At 38.9% G+C, this 19,979-nt stretch overlaps 1 protein-coding gene across 1 annotated transcript; it reads left to right on the top strand.

Moving 5' to 3' along the window:
* Positions 1-1,396: 1,396 nt before the first annotated feature.
* Positions 1,397-4,562, top strand: LOC104448200 (ribonuclease 3-like protein 2). The gene is made up of 4 exons (XM_010061990.3): positions 1,397-1,906; positions 2,997-3,149; positions 3,270-3,643; positions 4,022-4,562. Exons 1-4 carry the CDS (start codon positions 1,517-1,519, stop codon positions 4,191-4,193), a joined length of 1,089 nt encoding a protein of 362 aa, XP_010060292.1. The 5' UTR covers positions 1,397-1,516; the 3' UTR covers positions 4,194-4,562.
* Positions 4,563-19,979: the final 15,417 nt, after the last annotated feature.

The raw sequence follows: 19,979 nt of genomic DNA, 5'->3' as shown, positions 1-19,979 counted from the left end.
TATGGCAGTTGAATCTCTACATTCACGGCAGTTTTTTTTTTTTTTTGGTCGGACACATTTATGGCAGTTAAATCGCTAAATTTGTGAACAATTCTTAATAAGTGAGGATATCATTAATAAAAACGAGATCTCCAGAATTAAACTATCGCGTTTTCGCAAATGTGCAAGGAATTGACATTTTAATGATTAAGCAAATTATTTTGCTGCGAAATAAGCAAACCATTAAATATTGGAACAAATTATTGATAAAATTACTCAATAAAAAATTATAGATATATGCAGAAAGAGAAAGATATTTGAGATTTCAAATTTTTTAGGAAGGTAATTGTGGAGTAGAGAATGTCTAAATTTTGGCTATAACAACAAGTGAGAGACATGGAATGATTATTGACCTACGCAGCTGTCCATAGACAAAATGTTCATAAAATGAGTAGCTAAGCTGTATTTAGGGAAGGAAAAAAAACGATTGAAGTTTCTTCGAAGAAGAATATTCATTTTACTTCATATGTTAGTTTGATATAAATTAAAATTACAAATATAGTCGGCGGAGAAAAAAAAAAAAACTTCTCCGAAGGATCTTGGTGCCATTGTTAGAACAGTTGGAAATTGAAAGAAGCGGGAAAAGGGTCAAAGGCAGCTGCTTAGCAACAAAGAGAGCTGTCGTCAAAGAGAAGGTGCGAGTTCGAACTTGCAAACAACATCAAAATTCGAATAGGATTTGAGTATGAGTAAATTTAAGTGATTTAAGAAAAGTCTTTATGTCGATATTTAGGAAAGGGGAACCCTATCCCAAGCATCTCCTAGAAAGGGGGCTTCCCATGTTTGGAGTGAAAGGATGTTGTCATCTCTTCAGCCTGTGGGCTTCCCATGTTTGGAGTGAAAGGATGTTGTCATCTCTTAAGGCTTAGAGATCCTGAAAAAGATGCTCTTTTTTTCTTTCTTTTTCACTTAATCGAAAACTGGTGTCCTTATTAAGGGATAGTCCGTCGAATGAATTTTTCATTATCAAAAACGATGGTAATGTGCACTTAGCATTGACTCCAACCAGATTTTTGTTGCCTATTTTATCGAGTAAATGCACATGATTAGCTATGGAAGGCAAATAAAAACTAAATCATCCATTCATTAGGATAAATATGAATAGATTACTCAATATATACATATTGGCAAAAGTGGTGGTAACGTGCACTTCGCATTGACGCCAACTAGACTTTTGTTGCCTATTTTATCGAGTAATTGCACATGATAAGCTATGGAAGGGAAATAAATACTAAATCATCTCATTTTGAGGATAAATAAATAAATATATATATATATATATTTTTGGTCAGAAAGGATAAATATATAAATGAATTACTCAATATATGTACTGGCAAAAGTGACCTGCCCACCTAATAACGACCAAATTCAAAACGCACCAAAGCACGCTCTCTCTCTCTCTCTCTCTCTCTCTCTCTGTCTGCGGAGTAAAAATCCGAACTTGATCACAGAACTTGCCTAGATTCCAGACAAAGGGATGTTTTTTCCGAGCCACCGCTTCGTCTCAGGCGACCCCGCTCCCCTCCCTTCGCCGCCGCCGCCGCCGGCGGAGGAGAGGAGCCCCTCGGTCTCCGCCGTCGAGGCCATCCTGAAATACAGGTTCAAGGAGCCGAAGCTGCTGGCGGAGGCCCTGACGCACTCCTCCTTCCCGGACGCGCCGTCCTACGAGCGGCTCGAGTTCGTCGGCGACTCCGTCCTGGAGCTCGCGATCAGCAACCACCTGTTCCTGGCGCACCCGGGGCTCGATCAGGGGCAGCTCTCGAACCTGCGGTCGGTGAACGTCAGCACCGAGAAGCTCGCGCGGGTGGCCGTGCGGCACGGGATGTATCGGTTCCTCAGGCACAATGTGCAGTCCATGGATGACAAGGCGAGTGCTAATGAAAATTTTGATTCTTTTTGTGTTCGTTTTTGTTCGTCAAGAAATCGGCTCTGTTGGGTGAATTACAGAGTGTACGGTATGAGATGAGCAGTTGCTTCCTGAGTATTAATTAATCTGTGAAGTCGAATGTTGGTGAGTAAAGTTCGAGGGGCAAGCAACCAGGCGTCAGTCACCAGTGTAGTTTTGTCAGACAATTGTCCTTTGTTATCAATTCTTTGTCCCAAAGTATAATCCTTGGTTTTTTTAGAGAGTTCTACCAACATGGCCTTGATGCAGTGGTAACAACACGCATGTGTCTTGGGCATCACGCGATCTGACCACAAGGTTGGCCGATGGGTGACTTGAATTTAAGGAGGCTCATTGCATCTAGCACAACTTATCACAAGTTGTTCTTTTTAACATTCCATCAATGTTGGTGGATTGGAGAGTAGCAACCAACGTGGTATGTGGGTAACAGATTTGTTCTAGATCAGTGATTGTCGTTGGTTTATATGGCTGAGCTCACTCAGAAATTGTTCGAGTACCATGTTTGTGTGACTGGGTGACTAAAAACGAGTGTAATTTTGGTGAAACGGCTTCAAAGCTTAGAATTCTGACTTTTTGCTGTGTTTTGCTGAGCAACACTTTAGCTTTTGGTGCTGATTTGGTGATGAGACTTGATAAAGTGAGGCCAATAGTCAGATGTCTATGTATGTTCGATTTTCAGAAGCATGAACTTTCTTTCTCTTTTGAGTTAATAAGCTTCAGCGGGTCCGCTGATCGAACTGATGGATAAAATAAAAGCCCTGGATGGCCACTTTGGGGCTGCTCAGATGTTGAAGGTAGCCACAATGTTCTTGGTGGTCCTGGATGGCTTTTCGGTGGTTGGAATATTGCTTGCAAATTTTTGTTTGTCTGGAAAGTTGGAAGAATAATGGCTGGATGAAATGCAACAATCTATTTATCTGTTTTAACTCTGTGCAACTGTGAATGTACGAATTGTATAATATGGGAATGAGATGTAGATCAAGTTTCTATCTGTTACTTCTTAGTATCTCTATCACTCTTTTTCATTGGGATGTTTCTAGTTATTTTGCAGGTTAGAGAGTTTGCTAGAGCAGTTGAGGAGGAAGATGACACTGTTGCACATGGGGGGTCAGTTAAAGCCCCAAAAGTTCTTGCAGATATTGTGGAATCTGTGGCAGCTGCTATCTATATCGATGTTGACTTTGATCTAAAGAGATTGTGGGTGGTACGGTGTTTCTTTCTTCAATGTGATGATTCCTTTTTCCTTTTTTCTTTTTTTATCATCAAGTTATCTCTTTTGTTATCATCGTCATCTTTAGAACAGATTTGTTTGGTATATGTACAGATTTTCAGAGGTTTACTGGAGCCTATTGTTGGCCCTGAAGAATTGCAGCAGCAGCCTCAACCGATCACAATGCTATTTGAGGTTTGTCAAAAGCAGGGAAAGAAGTTAGAGATAAGGCAAGGGAAGAAAGGTTCAACTAATATAGCCAGTGTCTATGTAGATGGCGAGTTTGTTGCCTCATGTTCTTCTGAGCATAAGGAAATTGCTAAGCTTAATGCTGCCCGGAGATCTTTGTCTCAATTAGCACAATCAAAGCCCATCAAATGTGGAATGATCGAAATAGATGGGTTTGATGGCCCATTTGAAATTGAGGGAGCCAAACAAAAGTTGCATGAGCTCTGTGACAAAAAGAAATGGCCCAAACCTATCTACCGGTACAGTTCCTTCTTCATTTGGTTTATTTACCATTGTTGTGCACGCTTTGCAGCTGTTTCCAGGCAGTTTTCTTTCCTCTCTGCCTCTTCTTTTGGATTTTATTGCAAGAACCAGCGACATGTCCAATCTTCTTATTATGTTATTGATTATTACTCGCTTCAAGGTAGTCTTGCATATACTCTACAAAAAGATATATGAGTGATAACCTTGGCAAGAGTTTATCATGGCCATAATGTTTTTGGTATTTTCCAAATGAGATGTAATGCCCAATGCCTCTTTTTTCCTATCTTTCCCAATTGTGAGTGCTCTCTTCTGTTTCTTTCTGCTGAAATTTCATGTAAAATTATTCTCTTGACATCAGTCCTTTTGACTTGCAGAAAGGGTGAGTCAGGCCCTCCTCATAATAAGAAATTTGCTTGTACAGTTCAAATAGCTACAAGCGATGGTGTCTACACTATGGAGGGCGAAACAAGATCAAGAGTAAAAGATGCGGAGAACTGTGCTGCTTCCCTAATGTGCCGTGCCTTGCACCAATATAATTATCTATGAGTCTCCCCCAAGCATAAGAATGTGAAGAGAAATGCTTTGCTAATTCTTTGCAGCAGCTTCGTCCAGAAGATAACCCCATAACCAAGGGGGGTTCTCTGTCTTGTGATGGAGCTTGCAAAGAAGCAACTATAAAAGGATGCATTCTTTCATATTATTATGGTTGGTTGAGACTCATAGTTAATTAGATTTGTTCAAAGCATGGAATGTTTGGGTGGGTTGATTATTAGAATAACTGTTGTTTTTACCATTGGATTTCAAATTTCTCAATGCTCTTAGTTCTCTTTCCTTTTGTTAAGAACTGGCATAAATGTTTAGGTTACCATTTCAAATAATTAGTCATTTAAATAATCAATTTGGTAGTCAGTATGATCTTTACTGCAGAAGTCCTAAAGGACTCAATATTGCATACTGACGGTATCTTCATTCATTACCACCTCGTTTACAGTTGAAAACTCTGATGAATCCTTGGGGACTCTGTTTCATTGCTTCAGAAAAATCTCAATGAGATGAAAAATATGCAACTTAAGCAACATTATTGCCCTATCTCAACAGGTTTTTAATTTTTCTAAGCTTATTTGTTTCCGAGTAAATTATTTTCAAAATGAAAACAAATTCATTAGAAAACATTTGGCTGGAGAACCATTTACAAACCATCTTTTCCTCGAAGGTTTGAAAGATGGTGGTCAGTGCTCGACCTGGAAAACTTAAGTGGTGGCTGAGAAGACAATGACTTGCTCACAGTTGTAGGAGGAAGTGGCTGCCTCTGCCAAATGGTGGCGGTGATGGGTTTGGCGGCACTAGTAATTGGCTATTATGGTTGTGGTGTTGACGGTGGCAAGTGGTGGCAGTGGCCGCTGGTGGTGGTCAGGTGAAATACTAAGCCAAGATCAGTTAGAAAATAACTTCCACCTCTTGAAGTCAGGGATTATGCAGACTTCAGAGTTTCTGACTAAATGAACTTCCGGGAAGCTCTTCAAGCCTATTCCATCGGCCACATTGCATCTTGTGGTTTCAAAAAAGTCACTAATCATCTACACCAGGAGTTGTTCAGCCCGAATCTCATTCTTCTCTTGTTAAGCTGATGCCAAATACCAAAACATGAAAACTGACGCAAAAGGAAAGATGAGGAACAAATATCCACGCAAGCAGCAAACATTCGTGGACAGTGTTGCGAACGCTGACTCTTCTCATTATTGGCAAAGATTGAAAAAGTAAAAAGGTACTTCGCTTTATAAAGAACATACAAAGGATGATCGTTTCAACGTGCGTACAGCAAGAACATTCTATTGAAACGAACTCCTCGCATGAATCCAAGGGTGTTTGTGGACGACATCAAGTGGTGGGTAGACAGAGAACACTGCGTGGTTCTCAGAGAGTGCTTTCAATCAATTCTAGCGGAAGAGGAATTTGTATTCACGGTTCCTCCAGAAAAGGCGCACTGCAGTGTTGATTCTGTATACCACCATGAGCTGATCTGAATTTCTATAGTTAACTCTGAGATGTTGCAAGAAAAAGATAACATCGTAAAAAGGAAATATTAAAAAAAGATGTTTCGTGAACTACAACTTTAATGCTTTAATGACCATATTAAAATTCGAAAATAGTGATGATGACCGTGGCTTCTAGTAGAATTTCGTGTAGAGAGAACTATCAATGTCACTGTTAGCATCTGTTCTCCACTAAATTAGTCTTTTCGAGTTAACGAAATAAGGCAAGTTGACCGCTTCTAACTGCCGCTGATGATGTGACCGATTGGGATAAACTGAACAGAAAGACAAATAAGCCAGACACTGTTGTGCGTAGTCACGGTGTCAAAAAATCGTACGCTGCAATATCCATATCCGCCTCCTACATGGATTGCAGTGGAAGAAATGAGGTCTCCCTCCTCCATAGAATCCCGTTACATGAAATTGCTTACAAAAACCAAGTAAATTCTGATGAACAATGATGTATATCAGCAATCGTAATTGGATAACTGCATTGATATATTAGTTTGGTACAAATGACGTCCCTTTATCAGGTTCCAAAAGACCCGAGCAGATTCTCCTAATTGCCATCTTGACTAGCTAGACTGATCTGATATTCCTACAGAGGAATGATCAATGTGGAGTAATATAGAAGAGATACTGCATAATCTCGACAGACTTCTAGACATGACTAGTAGAACCTACTTACAAAATATAGTTGGAGAAAGATGAATGAAATGATACTTTGCCTTCTTTTCATATCCTTGCCCACAGAACCAATGATCCTAACAAAGATACTGTAGTAAATATATGATAATATAGTTATGTGATTATATGATACGTGAACTAACTGATCTTCAAAAGGCTTTCTGATAAAACCCATGGATCTTCTTCCACGATTCTTCCCTCTGCATCTTCAGCTGCCTGTAAAGTTCCCGATGAAGGTCTCAGCTTTGGTGAACAGCTCTTGCCCGCTGATCCCCTCGGCTGGCTCTGTCTCTTCGTCTTCTTCACTGTCCTCCTCACACTCGTATTTCTCTGCCTCAGCCTCTCCACCACCAATGAAGAACAGGCTCGGCATGGAGGGGCACTTCTTGACCTTCTCCTTCTTTGCTGCAAGGGCACTCATCTTCGCAGAAGCAGATTTATGCACAAGCGAGTCTTCCTTTCATTGCTTTCGGGAGTTTCCTTCTCGATGCTTTCGGAAGCAACAACGGGTTTCTCTACGGTAGTATCTCCTTTATTAGGAATCGGAGCTGCATCTGGAGAAGCACTCACGGCGGTGATTGGTTTCGGCACATAATTTGCAGGTTTTTTGTCATCTGAAGGTTTTGAGAAGACGGAGAGAAGGCCAGCTTCTGCTCCGAGTGCTATGATGAGGAGGTTGAAGACGAAGTAGAGGTACGGAGACCTCAAGTTTGAGGAGAGAAGCGGTGTCACCATGAGAAGTGCAAGCAGAAGGGTGAGCATCAACACTTGGGACTTCTTGAACTTCTCCATTAGGTGGTGTCTTGGAGGGAATTGGCGCTGGGTTTGTGGCTTATTTGTCTGATAGTGAGATGATCTGAATGTTAACTCTTGGGGCTTGTGGAAGTGGGGACTATCCAGTGAAGGTCCTCAGACAAATATATAGAGCAGGCAGGCGCGGGAGAGAGAGAGAGAGAGAGAGAGATGGACATTTTCTTGGAAATTCTGTCCGAAGAAAAATTTGAGAGCTGCCAAAAAGTGGAGAAGGTGTGCATTGACTGACCAAATGGGCGGTTATCGATTGCCAAAGACGTTCATCCAGTCCTGACCTTGGATTTGATATGGAAATGACTCGGTGTTTATCCAGTAGCTCATAATAATTCTTGAACTAATGGCCCTCTGAAAGTTCAGCTGTGAAATCTTTTAGTTGTTTGCTGAATGAATGGATCATGAGTGAACTTGTTAAAATGGTCATAAATTCATTTCTTAACTTTTATATTCAGTCAAGCCTAAAAAATATATAGGTGTTAAACGGTTCATAATTTTTTTTTGGTAAAATAAATGATTCATACTTTATCCAAATCTAACCCAACTTTGTGTCATCACCTTTATTTAAAAGATCAAAACAGCATCTTTTTTTTCTCCAATATTTTTTATTTTTTATGTTGTTTCGCCTATTAGTTATTGGAGTATATCTTTCCTTGATCGCCTTTCATATTGTTATTTTTACGTATCGTTCTAATCTTAACTTTGCCATTACAATTCATGGTCAACATGAATTATCTTCTTCAATATCTTATTCATTTCCTCCATGTTTATCTGTTGCTGTAATTTAATAAATTCACCACTAAGTACTAAGTTTCTCTTATTCTTCTTGTGAACATTGAAAGCCAATTATTTAGTATCTTACGGTCTACATAGCGATTTTAGGTGGATACAAATTTTCATAAGTTGAATCGAGTATGGTAATATTTAAGTAAATGGGTAAAGAAGGATATAGTATAAATTACTAAATTTATAGATGAGTCGATATTAGTCTGATCATTTCCACCGAACTCAAACTTGACTTGACCAATTCATTTGACTGCCCTAATCGCGGGTTACAAACTTGAAAGAGTAAACTATACGGCATTTCACCAACCAACCAATCATCATCAATCACATACACCCCTAGAAGACGAATGCTCTAGAGAATCGGATGATGCGCGGTGCATTAGTATCGAAACGAGCGCGACGGGCACGTACTTCACATTAGCAGGCCCCTGCAACGATTGATAATCCGGAATCCTTGAAGCTAAAAGCAAAGCAAGCACCAAATGAGATAACTATTGACGTTCGCATGCATGCTCAAGGAGAGGCATAACAAGATAAGTCACGCCCTACTTCTAGAAGAAAAAAAAAATCAATAAAGTGTAGAGAGAGAGAGATAAGGTCGGTAAAAGCATTATTCTTTGGGGGCTCAAGAGCACCAACCTTTTCATTTTCTTTTTTCCTTTTTTTTGTGGGGCTGGATGGATGATCGTGGCCGAGCGAGCAAGGCGCCAATTTTTTTATTTTGGCTTCGTGGGGGCTTTGCCGGACGTGAACATGGTAGTCACACGTGGGCCCCGCGTCAGGTTGCCGTGGGCCCCACTAAAAAAGGGAGCATTTGAAAGATTTAAGGATCTGTTTTTTGGCCATTTTGGACCCCCTTCCACGGAATCCCTGCCCCTCCCTGGAATTCTCCACTGACCCACTTGTGCCTCGGTGCGGTTCTAGACCCCTGCGGAGGTCGATAAGGTACCGCACCATTCTAATTAATAAATAAAAAATCGGAATTTGAAAATTCAAATTTGAACTTAATCGAGATAAATATCACACGAATAATATAATTGATCAATCTCAAAAAATTACCAAAATAGTTCTAGCATTTTTCAATTCAATCATAAATATTTTTTTTGTCAATTTTTTTTTTAAAATTTTTTTTGTCAATTGAATCATAAACATTTTACTATTATCTAACCATTTTTGGCCAACCAACACTGATGTACATAATTTTTTTAATAATATTTTGTTTTATTAAAAAAAAATTATTTTTCCTTTTTTTTCCTATGAGTCTCTTTTTTTTTTCTCACTTCCTTCTCCCTTCCTCCAGTGACGACTAGTTGGAGGCAAGGTCAACAAGGGACCTAGTTGGCCTTGAGTAAGCTTAGTTGTGGTTGTGCGACACTATGGCTAGGCGACCTCGCCCAAGCCGCTTGCTAGGCTAGCTCACCACCCCTTGCGTCGGCCATGAGCGAGGCCCAACTTGTCGAAAGGCCGCAAGATTGAACGTTGTGACCTTGCACAATCTCTAATGAGGGCTGCCAATAGCTGGGTGACAGCCAAGCCTCATTGACCATGGGCGAGGCCTGACCTTGCACGTGGTCTCTGGCAAGGGTCAAGCCTCGCCAACTAGGGTGATTTGACCATGGCAATGCCCAACCTCACCAAATTTGGTGAGGCCGCGCCTCACTAGAGGCCGTGAGGTCGAAGGGCCCAACCTCATGCGACCCCTGGCCTTGGTGAACCTCGTCGGCCATGGGTAGGTCGCAGCCTTGTCATGGTTAGATGAGGCTGAGCCTTGCCAAAACTAACAAGGCCAAATGAAGGAAGAATGAGGAAAAAAAGGAAAAATAAAAATAATTTAAAAATCTCAAAAATTAAAATAAAAATAAAATACTATTAGTAAATTATCCACGTGTCGGCATCGGTCGAACAGCCAACATCAATTGACATCCACGTCGATGTCAACTAACAAAATTAGCCAATGGATAAATTAAGTACAATTGCAAAAAATTTAAGATTAAATTAATCATAAAAAAATTAGGACTAAATTGGAAAATTTGCAAAAGGTTTAAAACTGTTTTGATAATTTTTTTCGATCAATTTCACCATTTTCCCTATGCAAGCGATACTTTGGATACTTCTCTTTCCAACACATTCGTTTTCTTAGCACGATGCGCCGGAGATATTTTTATGTGCAAGCAAGACCAAACATCATTTGAATAACCTTCACGATCATAAAATGCCATCTCATCTTTACTTGAGATGCTTTATCACTCGATTCCTAACAAGCCACGGTCCACAAAATGTCCCATTCATGAATAATGCACATGCATATTACTCGAATCAAATATATCAAAATCGGACCTTTTCGATTGCTATAAAAGAACGCGAAAGGCAGATTTAATACTCTGACCTTTCAGAGGCTACTTGTATACCCCCAACTATGATTTCCTTAGACTATGTTCGGCAAATCTATTATTTAGACACACCTTTTATCTTGAAAGAAGGATCAATCTACAATTAGTATGTCTTGATCCAATGACCTCAATATAAACTCTAGCAACTTTACATATATATAACTTTTTTGGTTGAACCATGTACAAGTGGCCTATTCGGATGGCCTCTAATATTGTTTCCAAAACATTGCTCAAATCCCATTGCACACGAGTTGAAAATCGAACTCAACTCCCTACTTAAAGATTGAATTAGTTCTATCATTATTTGTAAGTTGGAATGCTCTAACATCATCATAGCTTAATTTGAACATCTACGAAACAGTCAATCTCGTTCTCACAGCCTACTCATCGTTGCCCAACACATGACTATATTTACATTATTAAATCCGTCAATAAAAACCGTGACATAAATCTTATCTAAGATCAAGAATACATAGTTGTTGGACTTGGACATAAGAGTAGCTAGAGATTAACCATGATATGCTTATGATCTCGCACTTTTATGGGAGATGTCGGGAGATGTCGTCTAGAGGCAGCTTATCCCTTACCCTGCTTGTGTTTATCTGTATTTCTTTTCGTCTAATGCCCTTCCGTCTTTTCACATTTGGCCCCGTTACTTTTCTTTTATTCCCAAACACATCTCCATTTTTTAGGGGAATGCACTTGAAGTCAAACGAGTAAAGGAAATCTTCCATTTTCTGGCCCGCATTCATGTCCAAGTTCTATAAAAAAAAAGTGCCTAAAAGCAACCAAGCATATATTCCTCAGGTAACCAAAAGACACTGGTCACGATCCCTACATTTAGTAAGTTAAAAATCCTTTGATAATATTATCATAATCACTTTCTTATCTAGTCAAGATTTTGTGGATGTGGGTGCGTCGTGCTTATGTCCATTGGATTTGGGCATAAAATGAATAAATAATGTTATCGTCATATATACCTTCTTTTTTTTTTTAACGGAAACCCTCATAGTATTAAGAGGAAAAGCCCTTACATCCCGCGGCTAGTGCATCCGCGCATAACAAGTTCAAGAGAGCAGGGGGCAAATTAAGAGCCCAATTACAAGTCAAAGAGGTACGATTATGGGCCTTGCAAGCCCAGTCAGCGACGGAATTCGCTTCTCTTCGGCAGAACCCTAGCGTGAGGTTGGGAAATAAGGTTAGGAGGAAAGCTGCCTCTGCGAAGAGAGAGCGATCCATCCATGGCGGCTGTGAGTGGCTGTTCAGAGTTTCGACTAGAGTAAGGTTGTCTGATTCAACGACGACTGTTGCTGTTTGAAATCCTTGGTGCAGAAGATGGCGAAGCGAGAAAGATAGAGCTTGAATCTCAACCTGAAGAGCAGAGACGGCCACTACCCCTAAGGAAAACCCATCGGTAAGCCGGCCTTGATGATCCCTACTAATACAAGCTATCGATCCTTTGTTACTGCCCTGATGAAATGAGCCATCTATATTGACTTTCAATACCCCAAGATCTGGAGGACGCCATAGATGAGATCGCCAGACGAAATTGTTTTGATGCAGATTTGAGGCTGAAGATGATCGATCCGCTTGAGCACCAGTCAATGCTGCTTCTACAACTTGAGATGGTTTGGGATAAGTACCTCGGAAGACGAAGGCATTCCGAGCGCGCCAGATCTGCCACAAAAGATGAGAAATAAAGGCCAGCCGAGGTAATCGATTTCCCCGTCCCAATCGTAGAAGCGATCCATGAATCCGGACGGTGGATGTTAATGGGAAGGATTGAAATCCGGATCCGGGATGATTCCACACCTGTTGAGTCCACGAGCAGAGTAAGAGTAAGTGCTCTAAAGTTTCTGGAGTGTTTCCTTTACACACTGTACAGCAAGGACTATCTAAAATGTGTCGTCGATACAAGTTTTCTCTCGTCACCAAGGCATTATTGCATATGGACCAGAGGAAGACTCGGATTTTGGGGGCAGCAGGCATTTTCCAGATAGAATGCCATAACCAGGTAGGAATTTGGTGTGAAGATGATGCATTTAAGGTTGAGATACCTGATTGTGTGTGAGTGAGTACATAATATGCAGATTTCACCGAAAATATGCCTTGCTTGGTTGCTGTCCATATGAGTGTATCTGTGGTGAAGTTAGGTCTGAGTTGAATGTCTGTGATCTGTTGAATAATTGGCATATCGAAAAATCTGGATAATGAATCAATTTTCCATGAACTGGTAGTTTGGTCAATAAGATCAGCTACTAGTGTAGGTTCATCAGGGGCTTTAGGTCCATTTAGAATTCCCATAGGAAGCCATCTGTCTTCTCTTATCTTGATGCTTGTTCCATCTCCAACAGACCAACTAACATGAGGTGATATTGCATTCCTTCCACATAATAAGCTTTGCCAGCCCCATGATGGGCGAGAACCCTTGTTTGCTTTTAAAAAAGTGGAAGAATGGAAATATAATCCCCTAAAAAGCTTACTCAACAATGATGATGGCTGATTCGGTAGACGCCATGCTTGCTTACCAAGCATGGCGTGATTAAAACTCACTAAATCCCGAATCCCAATCCACCAAGTTCTTTTCGGTTCTCAGTAGATGTTTCCGGCTCGCTAATGTACTCCGGATCTGTTTGTATCATTACTCCACCAGAATTTGGCCATTCTTTTCTCAATAACTTTACATAAGGATATAGGGATTTTAAACACGGACATTGCATACTGAGGGATAGATTGAATAACCGCCTTTAAGAGAACTTCTTTCCCTCCCTTAGATATTAGCTTCTCCTTCCATCCTTCTAGTTTCGATTGAACTCTACTCAGCAGCCAAGAAAACATATCTCTTTTAGATCTTCCCCAATCAGTAGGTATCCCTAGGTACTTCCCACAACGCTGTAAAATCGGTACCCGTAATTCAGCAGCTAAATTTTCCTGAAGGTCAATAGGGCAAGAGGGACTAAAGAAAACTCCAGATTTGTTACGATTGATTGTTTGTCCTGAAGCCAAGCAATATTGGTTTAAAATGTTAGAAAGGTTCTGACACTCCAAGAAGGTACCATCTAGAAAAAACACAGCATTGTCGGCGAAAAAAAGATGTGAGAGAGTAGGACACCTTTGGTTCAACTTGATACCTTTGAGAGAGCCCATATTCATAGCATTCCTTATGAGGAGGGATAAGAGATTTGCAATGATGATAAACAAGTAGGGGGATAAGGGATCTCCCTGCCTCAACCCATGAGTTGGTTGGAAACTCGGTAAAAACTCCCCATTCATCTTAACAGAGAAGGATGGCGTGGAGATACACTGCATTATTAGGTGGACCCAATGAGAATGAAATCCCAAGCGAAGTAAATAATCTCGGAGAAAGTCCCACTCAACACAGTCGTAAGCTTTCTACATATCTACCTTTAGAATGGCTTTAAAATGACGTTTCCGTTTCCTTGTTTTGAGCTGGTGAATGATTTCCTGTACAACTAGAACATTATCCTGAATTTGTCTGTCAGCAACAAAGGCACTCTGCTCCTCGGTGATCAGAATAGGCAGCAAGGGTTTCAATCGATTAGCAAGCACTTTAGCGAAAATTTTATAGCCATAGTTGCATAAGCTAATAGGGCGATACTGATCCAAGCTTTCCGGGTTAGGAGTTTTGGGAATCAGGGTTATAGCAGTGCTGTTTAGAGATGGGGGTAATGTGCCATTCTGAAAAAATTGATGTACTGCTCTGTGAATGTCCACTTTAATAATTTCCCAATGCGATCGGTAGAATAATCCGTTCAAACCATCGGGTCCTGGTGCCTTTGAAGCACCTAGTTGAAAAGTAGCAGCGCGAACCTCTTCAAGAGTGGGGTGAGCGAGAAGGCCTGCATTCATTTCTGCATCCACCAGCTGTGGACATTGTTCTAAGATCTGTGCATAAGGTCTAGATCCTGAAGTGGTGTATAGCTGTGAGTAATAAAGGTTAGTCATATGTTTGATATGTTCACGATCCCTAACCCATTGCTGATTGTCATCTTTCAATATAGTAATCTGATTTCGTTGCCTTCTTTGAAGAGTGGTAGCATGGAAGAACTTAGTATTACGGTCTCCCCATTGTAACCAGTTTATCCTCGATCGCATTGCCCAATATTGCTCTTCCCTTTGCCATGCTTGTTGAAGTTCTGCTTTAATCCTCTGTTGCTGAGATAGGTTCATTGAAGTAGGTTGCTGATTTGATAAAGATTGTAACTGCTGATCTAATTCCATTGCCTTTTGCCTGTTACCTTATCCGTGCATGTTCATCAATTATCTGCCCCCACCAATTCCAAATGGTGTTCCTCACAATGCTGAACTCATCACATGCGCAATTACCTTGTTTTGGAATGGAAATACTTCGAAACTTATATATGGCTTTTTATCTTTCAAGGAAAAAATTACATAAATTAATCTTAAACTTTGGCTCAATATACAATATTATCATTGGATTTTTAATTTTTGCAAGGGTAAATACAATGAAAAATCCTAGACCGCTACACGTGTGATAAATTTTCCCAAAACTAGAGTAGTATCGTTTTTGGTTGTTCGTCAATTCCAATCTAAAATAAATATCTATGGACTCTATTGTTCCTTGGGTTTTGACACGTGTAGATATACATTTTGAAACACAAGGAATTTTTTATCCTAAATTAAAACATAAAAATAAGAGGTTGGTCTTTCTCAACGTGGTGTATAGCACGAAAAACCTTTCGAGACAAGATAGAGCCGTTCACATGAAAGAAGAGAATCAAGGATTGATTCTCTTCCCATATAGATTATGAAGAAAAGACCTTTTCGAAGTTTCTATATCAATTTCATTATGAAACCGAGATAGTTACCTTTGAGAAAATTCTAGCAATAGTAGAAATGTCTATGCTTTATTCTTCTGGAGGTGGGGGTGGCTTCATCGGCTTGGATTGGAAGGAAGGGCTTTTCTTTCTGATCACTTTTTGAGGCCGATTTGGATGAGCGTAAGCCATCTCCTTATTGGTAAGAAAAAAGATGGCAGACTAACAGAAATTTCGATCAGTTAATGAAAGAGCCCAATGCAAAAAAAAAAAGGCATGTTGATGGGAAAAGTACCGGCTTGGACCCCCAAAAAAAGAGATCACCATCAAGACCGGTATTGCTACTAGATTACCCCTATAAAGTAAACACTTTTTTTATCACAAAAAACTACAAACTAGTACACTTATGATAAATTTACTCCAAATGACCATAAAAGATCTCAAACTAGTACACATATGATAAATTTATCTCAAACCGTTTTTTTACTGCCAAAACCCTAAATTTGAATATTTATGACAAATATACCCTCTATTAAATCAGATTAATACAAAATAATCACAAAACGGTACAATTGTGACAAATAAAGAGTAAAATCTCAAATTGGTATACTAGTCAACTGTTATGCATTATTCAACTCAACAATTTTATAGTAAAATTTAATGAAACTAATAAAGGATAAATTTTATTACAAGTGTACCAGTCTAGGGTAAATTTGTCAAAAATATACTAATTTAGGGTTTTTTGTGATGTTAACTTTTTTTTTCAACGTCCTTACCAAAAAAAAAAAAAAAAAAAGCTCTTTTTCAATGTGATCCCCAGACTATTGGTAAATGTTCAATGTAGTCCTTTGTTGCCCAAGGATTACCATATGCTAAGTCGGAGTATTAAAAATTACAAGTTGTCATCCATCATTTTATCTACATACTTTAGAAAAGGAAAAAGAAAATTAGGGCATCGGCAAAGCCATCGTAATTTAATGATGTGGATTGTTATATCTTGAATTGAGATGAGTTTTTAACTTGGATAATCCACATGTAACATTTTTGTAGTTCACCATTTTAAACTTGGATCGAAAGCCGAATTAGCAAATTTTGCTAACTTGAATTCATGGAATTGCAATATTAAACATTTTCATATAATTGAGAAAGTAAATTGAACATTTACCAATAATTCCAAGACTATATTGAATAAATTAAAAGTTTATGAGCGACATTGCCCATTGGATCAAAGTTCAAATATCGTCCATGACAATTTCCCTCTTTTTGCAATCCTAAATTATGTTTGGTAACATTTCTATTCCTCTCAATTTATGTTGTTTTGTTCTCCATAACAAAAAAAGAATAAAAATCCGTTTGATAATGTAAATTAATTTTTCTATTCCTTTTGAATAAAAAAAAGTGGTTGGGGAATGGATTTGGAATAGAAATAAAAAGTAAAAAAAAAAAAATTAACTTCTTGTTTTCAAGAACAATTTTTAGAAATAAGTTTTTTTTTTTCTTTTCTTCTTCCTTCTTTGCCCTCGCCACCGCCCCGCCCCCGCCCTGGCTCGCCCGCCGCCGCCACCCGCCCTCATCGGCAGATCGCCGCGCTGACCACTGCTCGTCACCCATCGGTCGACCACCTCCCACCATTGCCCGCCACGGCCCACCGCCAATGACCATCGATGCTGCTATTGGCCGCTCGCCACCCATTGTCACCGCTGCCAGCCACCACCCACCGTCGATGACTATTGACGCTTCCACCGTCGCCAACCGTTAGCGATGGTAGCAGTCGACGATGATGAGAAAGAATAAGAAATAAATTAAAAGAAATTCTATATTAAATCTTATCAAACACATCTTATTCTTTTCTCATTCCGAGAATATAAATTTTCTATAGTTATTAAACGCGTTTTTTTATTGAGAAATTGTTCCGGGGAATAGAAATATAAAAAGACTATTTTTTAAAAGAAATTATTCTCCGGAACATAAGTGTTATCAAACATACCCATAATTTACTAAATTCTATTTAAGGAGGTCTAGGATCATACTCATATTTCATACAGCTTGACTTGGCCCACGGTAACAAACAATTCACAAAAACGAGCTCTGGGCCGACTTGATACTTGAGCCCAATGGGCTTGGACACAGCAGCCCATTAGCAACGAAACAAACTTGTTTAATCAAGAGCCTGTACTTTAAGTCTCCTGTAAATATGATATGTACAGAGGTAAGCATTGCTGGCGAGAAGCTTACAAGAGTTTGCAAAACATATATATACAAGATGTCCACAACATGGGGCTGAGCAGTCATCTACCCCTTATTAGTTACTACTCGTGAACGTATACACATTAATAAGCACATAGAAACCCAAAACTTCTGAGGTATTATCACTTGCTCACCTCTTTTGTTTATTAACAAAGGTGTGTAAATTATATTTAAGAACTATGAAATGTCGGTATAAGATTCATTATTTTCATTGTTAATCGAGAAACTTGTCTCAGCGATTGCTTATCTTTATAATTAGCATACCGAATATGCACCTTCCTTTGGAAAAGTTCATCAATAAGAACATTTACATTTTTAAGGTTTTCCCACGTGAGATTGTCTTTTAATTTGTTGGGCCCGACCATAAAATTGGATCACAATGCTGTGGACCACGATTATTTCTTAGGCAGAAGTACGCAAGAGAGGAAGGTTCCTAGACGTTTCATCAGCTGACGTTGGCCTCTCACCCATAATTGGAGAATCAAGCTAACCATCAAAAGGATAATTAGATGTATTGCGAAACTTATTCTAAGAGAGACTGCTATACAATTAGGAAAATGTTGGTTTTATTAAATGATGGATATATACCTAACTGGTCTTATCATTAGAATGATAATAAACAAAATTATACCTAAACTCACATGGGCTGCATTTATTTTGTCACGTTCAGATGGCTTATTTCTTAATCAATGAAAGATCTGGACTTGATTCGAAGCTTACCTGGAAGTATGGGTTCTCCGACAGATGTAGATTTTTAAGAAGTGCAGCGTTAAATTCGCGATGGATTGATTTGCTGGGGGAATTCGAGAAGAAGTTGTGAAAAACATTAGAAAAAAAGGGTGGAAAGAAAGCTAGGCATAAGTTTATTTTACAGAAAATGGTACATTTCTAGAAAATATTTTTTAGAAAAATGATAATATTTTTTTTTTATTTAGTTCATAAATATACCTATACTATTTGAGCTAGTAACATGCGTACGGCTTGCCAAGGACCCAAGCATGAGCATTATGATCCCAGATCCGACCTCATAGACCTTGACTCAGGTGTCGAGAATTTGGCATGGGCCCATACGTAAATCCCCACCATTCAAGCCTTATTCCGCAAAAGCTAAGTGCAAAACCCTAATGCCCTAGCCTAGGCCCATGTCTATAGAGGCCAAGCTAGGGACCTAGCACTCAAGCTTGGGTCCCTGTTACTAGAGCCTTGGTCCATCGAGACTAGTCTTGAGATGTTAGTACATGTGCATGAGTCCCCAACAATCAAGCTTGGGTTCTCGATGCCCAAGCCCAAGTCCATTGAGGTTGAGCCTAGGACCCTAGTCCTCGTTCTTGGGTCCTTGGTGCTCAAGCTCGAGACCTCAGTGCCTATGCTCGAATCTCAAGCGCCCAAGCTTGAGCACAGATGGACTTGGACACGGCATTGAAGTCCCAAGCCATGATCTCAATAGACTCTTGTTCGAGTCTTAGGCTGCGTTTGGCAGTCGGGATAAAATTCAGGATAGGATAAATTATATCATATCCTATGTTTGGTGCTCACTCGGGATAGGATAAAGTCGGATATAAGGGGGATATAGACAGGATAAAATTATCCCATGGGGGAGGTGGGATAAAGGTGGATAGGATTTCTAATTATTTTCTTGAATAAAAACTTATTAAATTAACAAAATTGAAATTATATTTCAATATAAATAATATTTGAATTCTAATTTAAGAAAATAAAAATAAAAATATATTTTTAATTAGTCTTATTTTAATTTATATATTCAATTTTAATTCTATTTTATAATAAACATTCAATCTATAAATTAAATATTTATATTTATTATATATTTTAGGTATTTTTGTATTTTAAATATTTTAGTACAGTTTACTATTTGATAATTTTTTTTAAAAATGATGAAAGGGAAAAAGAAATAATAATGAAAATAATATAAAAAAAAAGGAAAAATATAATAAATAATAAATAATAAATAAATTAAGGAATAGTGTTACGAGATATTTTCACCGTCTTCATTTATGAAGATTTAGGTTCATTTATAATGATATATATATATATATATATATATATATATATATATATATATATATATATATATATATATATATATGATGTGAACATATCCGACTTTAATACTTTGCGATTCACCAAACACTAGACATGATATAAAAAAATCCTGGATTTTATATCCTATCCTATCCAATCCTATCCCGATTATAAATCCTGGCGACCAAACGTAGCCTTAGGGTATCTACACAGGATACTAAAATCTCAGACCCTATCTCAATATAGTTATAATTTAGGAAAATTACCTATCTACAACATGATATACTTGGCATGTGGAAAATCTCAACAACCCAAGATGGTGGGGAAGAACATCTTGGCGCTAAAAATAATCAAGAATTGGTTTACGTTGACGTATTCAAAATTTTAAAAAGAGTCAATCATGACAGCACTCGGAGAGAAGCATGCCCCTATGAGATTCCGAATCCGGTCGCTCTGTGTGGCAAGTTTCTTCTTGGTCTCTCGCTTTATTAGTTGTTAAATCCCACTTCATCAAATTATTTGCCCTGTGAAATGTTGATA

The sequence above is a fragment of the Eucalyptus grandis genome, chromosome 6 (assembly GCF_016545825.1).
Source record: "Eucalyptus grandis isolate ANBG69807.140 chromosome 6, ASM1654582v1, whole genome shotgun sequence".
NCBI classification, from domain to species: Eukaryota; Viridiplantae; Streptophyta; class Magnoliopsida; order Myrtales; family Myrtaceae; genus Eucalyptus; species Eucalyptus grandis.
This window is presented reverse-complemented; position numbering and strand designations above follow the sequence as displayed.

Coding starts and splice junctions, on each gene's coding strand:
- LOC104448200 (XM_010061990.3), top strand. CDS start 1,517: ATGTTTTTTCCGAGCCACCGCTTCGTCTCAGGCGACCCCGCTCCCCTC. Junction 3,150..3,269: donor ATCTAAAGAGATTGTGGGTG/GTACGGTGTTTC, acceptor GTATATGTACAG/ATTTTCAGAGGTTTACTGGA. Junction 3,644..4,021: donor TGGCCCAAACCTATCTACCG/GTACAGTTCCTT, acceptor TTTGACTTGCAG/AAAGGGTGAGTCAGGCCCTC.